This window comes from Ptychodera flava, assembly GCF_041260155.1.
Source record: "Ptychodera flava strain L36383 chromosome 23 unlocalized genomic scaffold, AS_Pfla_20210202 Scaffold_24__1_contigs__length_23054250_pilon, whole genome shotgun sequence".
Taxonomy (NCBI): Eukaryota; Metazoa; Hemichordata; class Enteropneusta; family Ptychoderidae; genus Ptychodera; species Ptychodera flava.
In genome coordinates, this window is record NW_027248278.1 from 16249766 (window position 1) to 16266194 (window position 16429).

Consider the following 16429-nt stretch of genomic DNA (forward strand, 5'->3'; position numbering starts at 1 on the left):
ATATATATATATATATATATATATATATATATATATATATATATATATATATATATATATATATATATATATATATATATATATATATATGTACATGGACGCTATTAAATAATCGCTCTGGCTTGGTCGCAAAGTGTCGCCACTAAAACATTTGTCAAGTTCAACACCACCTAAGGCCGTAGTATAATGGCACATCCCAATCTTATAAATAAGACATAAGAGAAAGAGTAAAGCTAAATTTCTCTGAAGATTGCAAAGTGCATGACACTTGATAGATTTTTTTTACTTTGTACTTGAAGGTATACATACATACATACATACATACATACATACATACATACATACATACATACATACATACATACATACATACATACATACATACATACATACATACATACAGACAGACAGACAGACAGACAGACAGACAGACAGACAGACAGGCAGACAGACAGACAGACAGACAGACAGACAGACAGACAAAACACCTCTAAAGATTCAATAGCTACATAGCGCGGAAACTACTTATAAAATGCTTTCTGATAAATCAAAAGTCGTTCGTAATTGAATAAATCTCCAAGACACACAGTTTGACAGAGTTGGAGAAAAAAACACCAAAGAAAACATGTCTCTTTCATCGAGAGGTATGACAGAAAAATCATTCTCTGGTTTAATTGAAGTGTAGCAGGACGCAAATTATAAGTTATTTTGCTGAATAATGCGTTAACGGATTACAGCCTCAGGGGACAGTGTAACATCAACAGTGTTTGCTTTTCTGTAGCTGACTCCATCCCTGGCACCGGGCAGTTTCAGATTTCACAGAGACCTCGTTACGTTCAAGCAATTCAACACAGAGAGACATCGAATGGCTCATGATTGAACGCTTTATGGCCCAATTAACCTCCGTAAAAATAGCGACCTAAAACACCGATGTGGAGTAATATTGACGCTGCTTTTGTGAGCGCGCCATAATGATTTATGGCGCGAAAACCATCCGGGAATTCGATATTCGGCGTTCTTCAGGTCAAAAGAAATAGCAGGCAACGTTAACGGCGCTTCCAAGTCGTGATAGTATGGCGGATATGTGACAAAGAAGCGATATTTGTCCACTTTTTCACAACCTTTAGCAAGTCATGAGGATTTCAACGATTCGAAGCATTTATATCGTTATTTCGCATCTTGAAACGGCCGATGTCGCGGCAATGGACTCTGTGAGGTTTACTTAAAACGGAATCAATGCAAATCAAAAACAACCGATGCCAATCAATGGCATGCAGACATGAGCACATTTAACTCAATAAACTATGAGACAAGATTCATGTTACGCAATATCACTATAAATGGAACACAGGTTGGCGATTGTTACGTCTGAATCATACACAGTGTAGAAATAGCATATCGAAATGGTGATGACGAACAGAAGAAAGTTCCTAAATTTGTTGTTACCTTTTCGAAGGGGTTCGGGAACTTTCACCATTTTTGAAAGACACACCATTTTGTCAAATTCACGTTCGAGAGCATTCAAATAGTCAACAGATCACAATAAAAGTGCCCAAACTTCAATACCAGAATGCGCGGCATTAACTGAACTATGTTCCTTGTACGGTTCACCTAGGTCCCATTCGTTTTCTGGAAAACTCGACCTTACTTGCAGAAGACAAATTAACACCTTTTTTTCGTAACTCGAATTTCAAAACATTACGCTGGCCTAATACGATCACTTTGCTGCCAAAATGAAACTTAAAGCTTGCATTTTACCAATCGTTCATCAGAAATACATACCCATTTAAAATTCACCTAAAAAGTGAAACATAAGCAATTAATTGTAGCTGCTCATTAGAAAAGACAAGTTCCTCCTTGACACATGACATCAAAAGACAGATATTTTTGTGAATATCTGAGATATTACATTGCTTGAAAGGTTAACAATTTGGAATGAGGTAAAGATCATGAGTAAAACAATATGTGCCCCCTTCTGATTGCTTTAAGGTAGTATGCACCGCGAAAGTGAAAAGACTTAAACTTTTGCTCTAACTTTCCTTAATGAATCTTTCAATCATTCTCTTTCAAAATCAAGAATAAAAATAGGGGGTCACCGTGCAAATTTTGGTACTAGAGAAACAAATTACCCAAGATTTACCCATATTAGAAATTCAAAATGGCCGCCATCCCTGTGTTAACTCTATGGAGAAAAATAAAAAATATTCGAATTTCGAAAAACTAAGCAGGTGAAAAGTTTTCCTCCACCGAGAGCTTTAAAATGAACCCCCACATGTGGTATATCAGAAGAGAATTGTAAAAGTTTGAGAGTCCGAATATCTGTTCCCGAGGTGCGTTTTACCTTAAGGGATGGACCATTGAATTTAGAGGAGGAGTTATCGGCATAAGGTAGTGCATTCTTGACTTTTCAAAAAGCAACATTTTCTTCAGCTTTTAAGGAGCAAACACACATTTCCCCGGAAATCCCACTGTAAGACCATTAGTCATACGATGTATTGAACATTTTCATATATCCACTCCTCCAAAGACACAAGTATTGCATTGTATAAGTATGTAGAAGAGAGCTCACCCTGTTAATAACTATGTCAAGTGGCATAGGCGGTCAGAGTGGCAAGATAGTTATAGCGATGTGTTTTCAAATTTCGGAACTTTTTCTAGATAATTGAATGCATTTTCAAATAAAAATGTGTCGGCGATGAAACCCTTCCCTAAATTTATTAAACGAGTAGCCTGCGAATTAACTAAGTTAAATTACAAATTACCTTCACTATTTTTGAATTATTTATCACAGTTTTGAATTTTAAGCAATGTTGCTCTGCCATCGATGTTTCAAGATCTCGTCGAAATCTCCAGCATTTGATGTCACTGATGGTTTTGACAGCACGGTTTGCTTCAATGCTCGACCTGAGCATATCTTCTCAAACCCTTGTAATTCTTGGAATGTACAGTCAAGGAGCCATCTATCTCTTTCTTAGCTCTTGACGGCAACTTCAAGAGGCACGAAGTTCTAAGAATAGCTCGGAATATTTTAATGATAAAATCTGAACACAACAGTCAATGCTGGTATGTCCCCGCTACGTTAAACTGACATAGATGGAACGTTTGGTAACATTCTAAATATTTATGTTCTCTGAAGAGCGCGTTGTCTCAAATTCATCCTTCAAGTGCGTTTAAATACAAAGCGTTTCCCTTCTCAACACATCGCGTTGGGTAGAGAATGCCATGTTATCGTGTATGTATTATTTCACGTCCGGACTATAAATTGAGTCATTCACAATAACAAGCTTAAGCAACTTTTCAAAACAATATTTTGCGTGTAATGTTGATGTTATCGGCAATGACTGAAATTTATCCTAGACTAGAATTAAAGCCCACCAGCTGTATCTTTTAGCATTATTTTTATGATTTTACTTGCAAACTAAAATAAGTTTGTGAGAATATACAAATTTAGGTGTGTATGTATGCACTTATTATTAACCACCTGCTGGGACGGTATGTTCAATTTTGAATGAGATAAAGATTAAATGTTTGCCCAAACATTAAATCACAGCCCCATGCGGAAAGCAAAAAACGTGGATACTTTGCATTTCTTCACTGATATCTTCATAAAAAACTGCACAGTGTAGTCCAATGTAATGCATATGGCTGAATGTTTTCAACTGTGACATTGTATGTTCTGTTTCCTTTGTAATATTGCCAATTTTTGAAAATGGCGGCAAATCAAAATGACTGTTTAAATTTGAATTTACTTGTCAAATGTTTCACAAAGGAATGGTTTCCTAATGCAGTAAAAAGCCCACATCTCTTCAAAGGATGGAATTAAGAGAAAACCAGGAGAGAATAGGAAGATATTTTGAGGTCAACAAATTTCAAGTGTTACAGCTAGTGGGGCTTTAATATATAAATAACAACATCGGTCATGACATACACAAAATGCTGCGTTGATAAGTTGATTGTATGATTTTGATAAACTGTGTTGATTTTGGGAGTTGACCTAAAATCTGCATATTACCAACAGAGAGAAAAGTCTGGAAATATATGAACAGTTACGGCTTTAGGAGCTTTAGTGTGAACATGTAGTTCGAAAACAGGAAAGCTCCAAAAGATGTGATATGTTGCGGTGAACTATTGCAACTTAGAAAATATTCATCTTCTTTGCGATAAGTAGTAATATCATTTGTGGGGGTTCATTTTGAAGCTTTTGGTGTAAGAAAACTTTTCACCGGCTTTTTTTTTTTGAAAACGAAAATTTTATTTTTCTCCATAGAGTTAACACTGGGATGGCAGCCATTTTGAATTTCAAATATCTGTAAATCTTGGGTAGTTTGTTTCTCTAGTACAAAAATTTGCCCGGTGATCAAGAATTTTATTCTCGATTTTGAAAGAGAATGATAGAAATATTCTGTGAGGAAAGTTTGAGCAAAAGTTTAAGTCTTTCACTTTCGAGGCGCATACTACCTTAAATACTATCCATTAATCTATCCACTATGTCTGGTCTATAAGTTGACATAAAACACGAGAGCACTCTGGCGTAACTCAAAGCCATACTTGATACAGTAAAACAATTGTGAACAGTGTTTAATCTTGAAATATGCCTTTCTGTCAGCTTCTTGTACGTGTTCAGCAAGGAACAAATTGACAATGTTTATGTAATGTTGCAAATATAAATATGACAGCAACAAATTACACTAGAGCGAATGTAGGCCTCAGCCATCGTATAGTTGTATATTTTTATAATCTTTATTTCGCAGGCACGTCTCAAAAATGCTTGTCTGTAATCGTAGTCTAAGGCGTTCTCGAGATCGCAGCTACATCGACCAATCAGGCTGCATCGTGACGAGGCAAGTTATATCGCTGTACATAAAGCGTTATTGGAACTCGTAAACACCTTTGAAGTGACTCATCTTACGAGGTTAGCGTATCTTTGCCACATTTCAAAAATCAAATCACTCCCATCAAATCCATTTCATTACCGGAATAATTGCAGTTAAATTTTCATGACCACATTAAATTATTTCTCTCATTTCGAGATTGGAGCACAGGCCATCATTTTTCTATAAAACTAATTTTATTACAACCAAATCACCACTCTGTTCCAAAACCTCAAATATTTATGTACATCCGATATTTTCTGATCGCTATTACCCCACGAAGCATTGGTGAGCTAGGTCAAAAGCAATCATACTTCTGATAAGAGACAAGTCATAGAGAACATGGCCTCTGAAATCGCTTGCTCATTTCGAATGCAAAGTTTGACGTACATGGTAGATTTCTTTTCTTGTTGTTTAAAAGTTAAAGTCTGATAAAAAGTGCCTGCTTGCTTTAAGGTCCTTATATGGAACAGGGGGTACGTAACGCTTCGTGGTTTTATGAATGAATGAATGAATGAATAAATGAATGAATAAATAAGTAAATAAAGAGATAATTTTATGAACAAATAATAGATAATAAATAAATAAACAAATGAATAAACAGAAAAATAAATAAATAAATAAATGATGATAAATGAATAAATAAATAGATAAATAAATAAATAAATAAATAAATAAATAAATAAATAAATAAATAATTGGGATAAATGGCTTATTAAAACGACGGATGAGTTCAACAGCAACTATTTCCGTGAAGTACCCGATTGCGAGCAATAAGTCTCCGTTTGAATTCGTGCTGATTTTGATAGTGTGCTTTTACGATCGGAAAATCCCATCATTGAATGATATACTGTGCATACAAATTTTAGTTGTTATGGTTTAAGAAATATACTTAAAATATTTGGTAGAGTTAATGGGTTTGTAGCATACTAACACAATCATCCTCTATAATAAGTATTTGGTGCACGAGGTGTACGCGGAAGAGCACGACCTTGGAGGATCCTTGCGCCATACAACCGAGGGCACAAAACTATTTAGCATGGACAGTAAAGGTTTTATCATGTACTTGGTGGGACATTACAAGACGATAAAAATAATATTGTGCGCATTACGCGATGTGACTCATATAATATTATTAGCTCTACGAAAAGCTATATAACTGAAGCCCTATCTCTTTGCGGATTGATATTCTGTGACGTCATTTGTATGCATTCAGCATATCACACTTCATGGGTGTGATACACATTCCACTCTCACTCATCACTTCGGAGTTGGGCTCGACTCCCTCCAACATTTGATGCAGACCGAACAAATAAAATTGTCAATAAAAATGCATAAGATAATAAACCGCCGAGCGGTACTATCTCAAAGTGCAGACGACATTATTTAATGTAGTATGCTCCTCGAAAGTGGAAGACTTCAACTTTTGCTCAAACTTTCCTCAAGGAATCTTTCAATCATTCTCTTTCAAAATAAAAAATAAAATTTGGGGGTCACCCTGCAAATTGTGGTACTATAGAAACAAATTACCCAAGATTTACCGATATTTGAAATTCAAAATGACCGCCATTCCTGTGTTAACTCTATGGAGAAAAATAACAATTTTCGATTTTCGAATAATGAGAGGTGAAAAGTTTTGTTTTTTTTTTACACCAAGAGCTTTAAAATGGCCCCCAAAAGTGGTAGATCAGAAAAGGATTACGAAAGTGTGAGAGTCCGAATAGCTGTCTCCGAGGCACATTCTACCTTAAGGGAAAGCCAACAGCCAGAACTGTTCCGTAATAGGTGTTAATATTCGATAATTTTTAGGGCTGGCTGTAAGAAAATCTCTGTTTGTGAGGGGGGAGGGGGGCAGGGATCGGGCGGACAAGTGAGCAATTTTTCCTCATTGGCGGGCGGGGAAAATTCATTCTTTTGTTCGGCAGGCAACTTAAGGGCCTCCTGGCAAAGATTTTTGACGTTGAGGTACAGCTTTGTGTTTGTTAATCACTAGATGATTTTAGGTACTTTGTTTGCAAATTTACCCTTATGAGGCAACATTTGACCTTCTAAAACAACATCAAACTCGTTGAGCTGTCTGCTGGAAACTTCTTTATTACCTAATGTGTAGCTATCAGTTTCACTGGTGAGACCATATACAAGCAGAGCTTGAACCACAGAATGGGCAACATGGAAATACATCGAAATGTGACAAACCTGAAGATCGGACGGACACTACGTGTAACACTCCCTGATTTTCTCTCAGAGCAGAAAATGTCGTTTCTACAAAATAAGGTCTATTGTAGAACTTTGTCTCCAAGAGGGATTTCACTTCATGTTTGTCTGATAGACTTTATGTCAACCTGGACGACATGCAATAAATGCGGAGTCCAGTCTGTCTCCGATGTCAATTTGATTTGAATTGGTTTGATTTGGTTTGATTTGTTTTGTTTTGATTTGAATTGATATGAATTGAACTGATTTGATCTGATTTGATTTAATTTGATTTCATTGATTTGAATTGAATTAATTTGAACTGATTTGATTTGAATTTATTTGGATTGAACTGATTTGAACTGAGTCGAATTAATTTGAATTGGTTGATTCGAATTCAATTGAACTGATTTAATTTGAACTGATTTAATCTAGATTGATTTTATTTTATTTTAATTGACAAGTCATCAATCCAATGCCCATCAGTAGTCTGAAAATTGACGTTCTACTTTAAAGCATTTAAATTAAACTCGATAGGGTTAATGTTGAAGTTCAAGTTCCCATATTTTTGGAGTTGTCATGAGATCGCCTTGGCCGTGTGACAAAGGTTACCTTAGTGCAAAATAAGATTAATCTTCTCCGAGCACGTGGCGTAAATGATAAACAAACGGTGTTGTTTATATTCTTACAGATTGAGTCCAACATGATATATGCGGAGTCTGAGCTTGAATCTTTCAGAAATGCCTCTATGTTTGACATTGAGAGTTTCTCTGAGGAGACACAGAGGCAGTTCAAACTGATGATGAACTTGGGAGATGCGGCCTTGCAGGACCAGGAAAAGTTAAAACGGGTAAGAATTCGTCAACAATATCTTTCATGTTGTTTCAATTTCTTACCGACAAATAATTTAAATGGGCTGGCAAAACTTGTACAAGTCTTTTTACACTTTATTATGTGTAACGTTTGATGATTTCTGTTTATTTTTGTTGTGGTTGCAAAAATCATGCCAAAAGCCAAGTGTTCAAAGCACGAGCCGCATAAACATTTGACTAAAAGTGAACCGGTACTATTTTCAACTTGACAACTTAAGATTTAAAAATGTTCAAATGTACATGTTCTACATAGGACATTCAGTTTATAGATTCGACGATGACAATCGTTCTATTTTTCAACAGAATTTAGTCTCAGTAAAATAAAGCATTAGAGTGTCATTTGCATATAAAAGCAAACATTTGGAGTAAAATATATGTAAGAGAGACATGCAATAAAAACAGTATAGCCTAAATAAGAGGAGACACAGAGGCCCGACGTCGGGCAATGGTCACCTACTCTCGGGCACATAGTCCCATGTTTGCTGCATCTTAGTCCGGACTTGAATTTGCATGTAAACAATGGCATTGCATATCTTAAACAATGCATCGTGAGACTGTTGATGATTGTTTACATTCCAGAAAAACTTTGTTTGTTTTTCATAACAAAAATAAGCTAGGTATTACGAAACTTCACAACAATTGTGGATTTCCAACTTTCTGTTTAAAGAAACAGGTACAAAGTCTTAGAGACACGAGTCTTACCCTGCCAACTTGTTTTCTGCCCACAACTCCGAGCAACGAGTGCGCCCTCTGTAGACAAATCTTTGGTCAATTCACCAATCTAATGCGTTTCCCAATATTTTCCACATTATTCACACAGTTGCAAGAGGTGAAAGCTCAGATGGTTCGTTCTTATGCAACAACTCAGGTGTGCAACATATCAAGTCAAGACCCAGACGAATGCCATACAATAAATGAAGGTGAGGCAGTCACGTGATACAAACACACACCAAACATTTCTTTTATGAAGACAGCTTGGCTATCTTGCTGTGAGAATTTCTGTTGTAATATTTATTTTCATGGGAAGTGGATGACTTTGACTTTGGACGGTAAAATTTTGCAGAATTATAATACTAAACCACAAAAATTATAAATACGTTTCCCACTCTCTGTCCTTTGCAGTGATGATGCGGCGACGCTGCTCTTTATTTTCGTGGTTATTTGGTTTCTAGTTGAAAAGATCTGGCGCCAATACGAAAAATGACAAAACTTGAATGTTTAGCCCTACATGCACTGCAGACAATATGGAACGCAGGAGATGACGACGATTATAAGTTACTTTTAAGAACTGTACAGTATATGATCCTAGGAATTTGTTTCTAACATTTGTAGCACTGTTATATTTTACGTTTCATGTTATAGGTGGACGCAGCTGGTTTAGATCAATGTGCGCGGGTATAAGAAACAAGTCCTCTCTTATTTCGCCTCATAGGGCAAAAGAAATAAAAAAATCTAGAAAATACAACAAATATACTCCTTTTACGTTTTTTTCGCTGTCTGCCAGGTATTCCTCAGATGTTTGCAACAAGTCGTAACTACAACGAACTCACTCAGCTTTGGACACAATGGCACAACATGGCGGGACAACCAATCAGAGAACAGTACTCAGAATTTGTACAACTTTCTAACATGGCGGCGAGAGCGAACGGTAATCACGTGATATTGCGTGTAATCTGTCTACCACTTGATCTGTATGTTTGCGCATGTGAGTGTATGTATGTATGTATGTATGTATGTATGTATGTATGTATGTATGTATGTATGTATGTATGTATGTATGTATGTATGTATGTATGTATGTATGTATGTATGTATGTATGTATGTGTGTGTGTGTTGTGTGTGTGTGTGTGTGTGTGTGTGTGTGTGTGTGTGGGTATGTGTACGGTATAGAGTGACGACTTACACTCGTTGCAATAATACAAAGTGACGACCTGCCGGTAAAGTGACTACCACTCACTTTGTTTTTTTAATCGGAATCGATTCCTGGACGGTTATTTTACCATCCTGTGAAGTTTCAGGTCATGTTTCACTTTGACCGGTAAACCCACCATGTGCGTGTGTATACTTTGGCCCGTGTGTGTACTATGTTATCTATCGCCACCTTCTGCCAAATGTGAGAAATATACACAGGTGTTACACACACGACACATAGGTTTATCTTGCCACAATAGTCCATTTGATAAGTTTGCAACATTGTGTCAAGCCGCTGTAAAACGCGCGCGCCATTTTCAGCACATTTACGTGAAACATCAGTGTAAGGCGTCACTTTGGTGGATGGAAACCGGTCAACAACTGATACATTGTATTTTAAAATTAGATAAACTATACGACGCGCACGTCCACTGTACTGGTATGATACGTGGCACAATTTTCACCACAGTGGAATATATTCGTAAAATTTCTACCTTTTCTAAACGTAAACTCTCCCAAAATGTGGATATTTGTTGAGTAACTCCTTGAGAACATGATGGGGTATCTGCACCAGTAATATTTTGAGTAGCCCATTAAAATATGGCTCTTAAATTGTTCTCACATCCTGCTCTGCAAAGTCAGAGATTCTGACTAAAGGAGGCTATAGCGCTTAGGTTTTGGCGCGGGTTGTCAAGAACATACTGTTTTAAAGATAATATTTTATCGTTGAACTGAAGTGTCCTAACATTGAAGATTTAGTCTAAACATGTTTACCCTTTTGTCGGAAACAAAGTACATTCAGCAATGTAACCTACAAACCTATGGCTAAGCATGGACCCTCGAGAAACTCGAGGGTCTATGGGCTAAGTGAAAAAGTAAGCAAAGTTAGCTTTATGAATGCAAAAATGGGTTGACAAGCATGTTGGAAAGATAAATCACAAAATAAAGTTACCATGCAGACAATATCCTTTTTACCTTATAGCTCAGTCCCGATATCACTGTACTCACAGTTGTCGAATCTACCCAACGTATGTATTAAAACACGAAGTGATTACACAAACAGTACAAAGCGGGATACATGTATGTTTTCTTCTTTCACAATTCATATTTATTATTTATTGCAAAGCATATATTGCAATGTCAACCTGTAAATGCTACAAAGCGATGGCATTGCTATTTATTTTGTCATATACGGGCTCTTTTCACCTGAGCATGCCAACTGGTCGAAAGACGCATCGCTCTGACTGATTACATGAACTAAGAACCCACATCCATTTGGAAATTCTACTATTCAGAGTGTGTAGGTTCTTGTGATGCGACCGGAGGTAAGACGGGATACTTCCGTCCTTCTGAATACGAACCATTGTGCGTTAAGATAGATAACGTGAACGCCACCATAATTCAGAATTTTAATGCAGCCAAGTGTCGGTGTACTTCGTACAGTGGATTGAAGGCGTGAATTAGATGTTGTTTTCAATTGAATTAATCAGTTGATTCGACATAAACAAAATTTAATGTACGAATTAGACGACAACTAACTGTTGGATGAATCTGTTCGCTCAAAACTTAGATGCACTGTTATAGATTTATTGTATTAATCAGATAACGATTTACTAGTGTTGGTTTTTCAATTTAAAATCAGTTAAAAGAACGTATAACCTGTGATAGTCATATTTTGCTGATGAATGTTTGCAATCAAGGAAGTGTGCCTCTCTAGAGTGAAAGAGTTGAGTTTTCTCGCAATCATTCAACGACACTTCCACATGTGCACGTATTCATCAATTATGTGCAGTAAATGTTAGATTTTCTTGATGATTTCCGCTAAATAAGATAAGAAAACTTGTAACGTATCATTGCAAATTGCGGCTTTATTTCTACTGATAAAATAATCAACGATTGAGTCCTATATCTGTCCCTCGGGCGCATTCTACCTCAACACTGTTAAGCAGTTTTTCGTAAAACGACCAAAGGGGGACGACCGTTCGGTACTTTCGGTCAAATTGTTCGGCAGACAAGGCCCAAAATTCTCTTGGTAAAGCTCCGACTGGCCATTGGCCCAGACTGCGAACTCTGACAAGTGATTGATAGAAGACAGTATATTCAAACTGATTTCCGACCCAGATACAGTAAATATTGTTAATGAACTTCGGTAAATTTCTTTCTATTTTCGTTTCCAGAGGGAAAACATTATTTGGCAATTTGATCTGAGGTGCTTGTAATAATAACGGAATGATAATTTTCTTTTTCATCCATGATGAAGACTTTAGTACGATTGACTTTAGTGCTATACAGCAAGAATCGCAAACCGTTATCAGAATTTCAGGGAATTTCGATGCGATCGGAGATTTATACAGCAATATACAGTTCGGAAACACGTTTTACGTGAACACGTCACGTCACGAATTTCTGCGATGATGCATGTACGCGGAGCCGGCGTCACTTATTTACGTGGAGACAGCTGTCCTTACGTAATTCGTAAACGTTTATATTTATTCTCACCTTTAGGGACTGGACACAAATTACAGGGGGGGTGGGCTGGTGTTTTTTGGGGGTGGATCGCCATTTTTCGCGCAAGCATTTTTGAAGGGTCATAAAATTTTGTGCAAGCCTATGGGGGAGGGTCACCTATTTTTATGCATCAAAGCTTAAATTGCATGTGCACGTATTAAAGAATATGGAATACTGAAAAAAGAAAAATGCTCCTGGCACTTTCATTTTCTGTCGTTTCCATTTTCGGCGCGCCCTTTGGGCGCAAGTTTAAGGGTATAATAAACAATGTATTGATGACCCAAGCAGCCACATTGATTTAAGTTGTCATGATTTCTACTTATCCAACTCCTCTATTGTACATATAAACTGTCCCCTATAATGACGCTTTCAGTAACAATTTGGAGATCACTTATTTGATATCATTCTCCCATTGACAATCCATTGGGTATAGGTCGGTGTCAGATGTTCATGAAGCTGTATGAACATTTTTCATTTTTTGAGGACATTGACAGAATACAAACTATTCAGAATAGTGCAAAATGGCATCAATAACAACTGGAAGCTTCAGGTCGAACAACTTTTGAATAACAATTTAGCATAAGATAACCTACGACTTATTTGTAGTTTCCTCATAGCCTACAATGTAAAGTGAATCAACATTCGGTGAAATTCCAAAATCAAATTTCTTGCACAACCATTGACTTGAAACCACTCTAGTCTAATCATGAACATTAAAACTAATAATTAGGTGTACATAAATGCACAGATTTACCTAGTTTTGTATTGAAAAAAATATTCATAGTTTCATCATAGGCTGCCATGCATAGTGAATGGACATTTCAGTGAAATTCCAAAATCAAATTTCTTGCACAACCATTGACTTGAAACAACTCTAGTCTAATCATGAACATTAATACTAATAATTAGGTGTACATAAATGCACAGATTTACCTAGTTTTGTATTGGAAAAAATATTCATAGTTTCATCATAGGCTGCCATGCATAGTGAATGGACATTTCAGTGAAATTCCAAAATCAAATTTCTTGCACAACCATTGACTTGAAACCACTCTAGTCAAATTATGAACATTAAAACTAATAATTAGGCTGCCATGCATAGTGAATGGACATTTCAGTGAAATTCCAAAATCAAATTTCTTGCACAACCATTGACTTGAAACCACTCTAGTCTAATCATGAACATTAAAACTAATAATTAGGTGTACATAAATGCACAGATTTACCTAGTTTTGTATTGGAAAAAAATATTCATAGTTTCATCATAGGCTGCCATGCATAGTGAATGGACATTTCAGTGAAATTCCAAAATCAAATTTCTTGCACAACCATTGACTTGAAACCACTCTAGTCTAATCATGAACATTAATACCAATAATTAGGTGTACATAAATGCACAGATTTACCTAGTTTTGTATTGGAAAAAAAGTATTCATAGTTTCATCATAGGCTGCCATGCATAGTGAATGGACATTTCAGTGAAATTCCAAAATCAAATTTCTTGCACAACCATGGACTTGAAACCACTCTAGTCTAATCATGAACATTAATACTAATAATTAGGTGTACATAAATGCACAGATTTACCTAATTTTGTATTGGAAAAAAAATATTCATAGTTTCATCATAGGCTGCCATGCATAGTGAATGGACATTTCAGTGAAATTCCAAAATCAATTTCTTGCACAACCATTGACTTGAAACCACTCTAGTCTAATCATGAACATTAATACTAATAATTAGGTGTACATAAATGCACAGATTTACCTAGTTTTGTATTGGTAAAAATTTTCATAGTTTCATCATAGGCTGCCATGCATAGTGAATGGACATTTCAGTGAAATTCCAAAATCAAATTTCTTGCACAACCATTGACTTGAAACCACTCTAGTCAAATTATGAACATTAAAACTAATAATTAGGCTGCCATGCATAGTAAATGGACATTTCAGTGAAATTCCAAAATCAAATTTCTTGCACAAGCATGGACTTTTAACCACTCTAGTCTAATCATGAACATTAAAACTAATAATTAGGTGTACATAAATGCACAGATTTACCTAGTTTTGTATTGGAAAAAAATATTCATAGTTTCATCATGGGCTGCCATGCATAGTGAATGGACATTTCAGTGAAATTCCAAAATCAAATTTCTTGCACAACCATTGACTTGAAACCACTCTAGTCTAATCATGAACATTAATACTAATAATTAGGTGTACATAAATGCACAGATTTACCTAGTTTTGTATTGGTAAAAATTTTCATAGTTTCATCATAGGCTGCCATGCATAGTGAATGGACATTTCAGTGAAATCCAAAATCAAATTTCTTGCACAACCATTGACTTGAAACCACTCTAGTCAAATTATGAACATTAAAACTAATAATTAGGCTGCCATGCATAGTGAATGGACATTTCAGTGAAATTCCAAAATCAAATTTCTTGCACAACCATTGACTTGAAACCACTCTAGTCTAATCATGAACATTAATACTAATAATTAGGTGTACATAAATGCACAGATTTACCTTGTTTTGTATTGGAAAAAATATTCATAGTTTCATCATAGGCTGCCATGCATAGTGAATGGACATTTCAGTGAAATTCCAAAATCAAATTTCTTGCATAACCATTGACTTGAAACCACTCTAGTCTAATCATGAACATTAATACTAATAATTAGGTGTACATAAATGCACAGATTTACCTAGTTTTGTATTGGGGAAAAAATATTCATAGTTTCATCATAGGCTGCCATGCATAGTGAATGGACATCATTGATAAAATCTAAAAATTACATTTTTTGTACATGCATGCACTTTTTACCTGCCACTTCAAGCAATGTACATTTACATGAATTATCACACACTTATGATTTGATATTTTTTGGACAAAGCGTTATATCGGCCGCGTTTTGCCTTCCTTTTGGGAGAGGACTTCAAAAGTATAGCAAGTCAAAGGAGATTTCGAACACATTGCGGGTTTTAGGGGGGTTATTGAGTAACAGGGGAGGGTCACTTATTTTCATGCACGGATAAGGGGGAGGGTCACTAATTTTTGTGCATGAACTTTTGAAGGGTCACTATTTTTGATGCAGCAGTGTTTCGAAAAACACCGGCCTAACACCGCCCTGTAATTTATGTCCAGTCCCTTAGGTATCAAAACATGATATAAACTATCGATCATTCATGCACGTTGTTAGTTGGATAAACGATATAGTGACATCTTCAAAGATATTCATGTATTTTCGTTATTTTTAATGTGCAATTTCTTCATCGATTTGCGGCATACCGGATAACTATTGAGCTAGCCCTGTGATTCGGAAACAGACTACGGAGACCCTAGCCAAGCCGAATCATTTCTTGCGCGTGCCATATGAACGGGTGACGTAACGTGTAGCCAAACGGAGTTTCTCACGTGAACGTGTACGCCAACGCCAACGTGGATTCTACGAGTTCACGTTCACGTAAAACGTATAGCCAAATCTGTCTAATACTTCTGCTTTACCAGAGATAGTAATGGTACCCATCAAAGTCAGTAAATTGAAGTAAAGTGAAAGTACTGTGATAAATTGCCAACTTTGACAACTCAAAATCGGAAGTTTTATTAGCTTTTACCCCACAAGGTGAATTTTAAAGGTACCTGCATGCATATTAGAAAGTATAAGTATGCATGGTATGTAACTAAATGACAAAAGTGAGATGATACGCGTCGGAAAGAGAAATCGGGAATCAATAATACAGGACGAGCTGTTTTTGACTTTTAGTTCACACACACACATATATATATATATATATATATATATATATATATATATATATATATATATATATATATATATATATATATATATATATATATATATATATATATATATATATATATATATATATATATATATATATATATATATATATATATATATATATATATATATATATATATATATATATATATATATATATATATATATATATCGGAAGATGTTCCTGGCCAAGACGTTTCGCCCAGTCTTTGCTGGGCTGCTTCAGTAGGCCCTGTCCATTTCATTCCTCTGCTGTCCTGTCAT

At 35.9% G+C, this 16429-nt stretch overlaps 1 protein-coding gene and 1 long non-coding RNA gene across 3 annotated transcripts in view; both read left to right on the forward strand.

The window, feature by feature from the left end:
* The window catches only part of LOC139124946 (uncharacterized), a 477972-nt gene that overhangs the window by 392455 nt on the left and 69088 nt on the right, over window positions 1-16429 (forward strand). The gene's annotated exons all lie outside the window — the stretch shown is intronic.
* Window positions 1-16429, forward strand: part of LOC139124467 (angiotensin-converting enzyme-like) — a 51821-nt gene that overhangs the window by 18884 nt on the left and 16508 nt on the right. For both annotated transcript variants that reach the window (XM_070690605.1, XM_070690604.1), the window contains exons 2-4: window positions 7756-7914; window positions 8757-8856; window positions 9441-9584. In XM_070690605.1, coding sequence (XP_070546706.1) covers window positions 7768-7914; window positions 8757-8856; window positions 9441-9584 — 391 coding nt within the window. In that variant the 5' untranslated portion in view covers window positions 7756-7767. The remainder of the gene's footprint in view (window positions 1-7755; window positions 7915-8756; window positions 8857-9440; window positions 9585-16429) is intronic.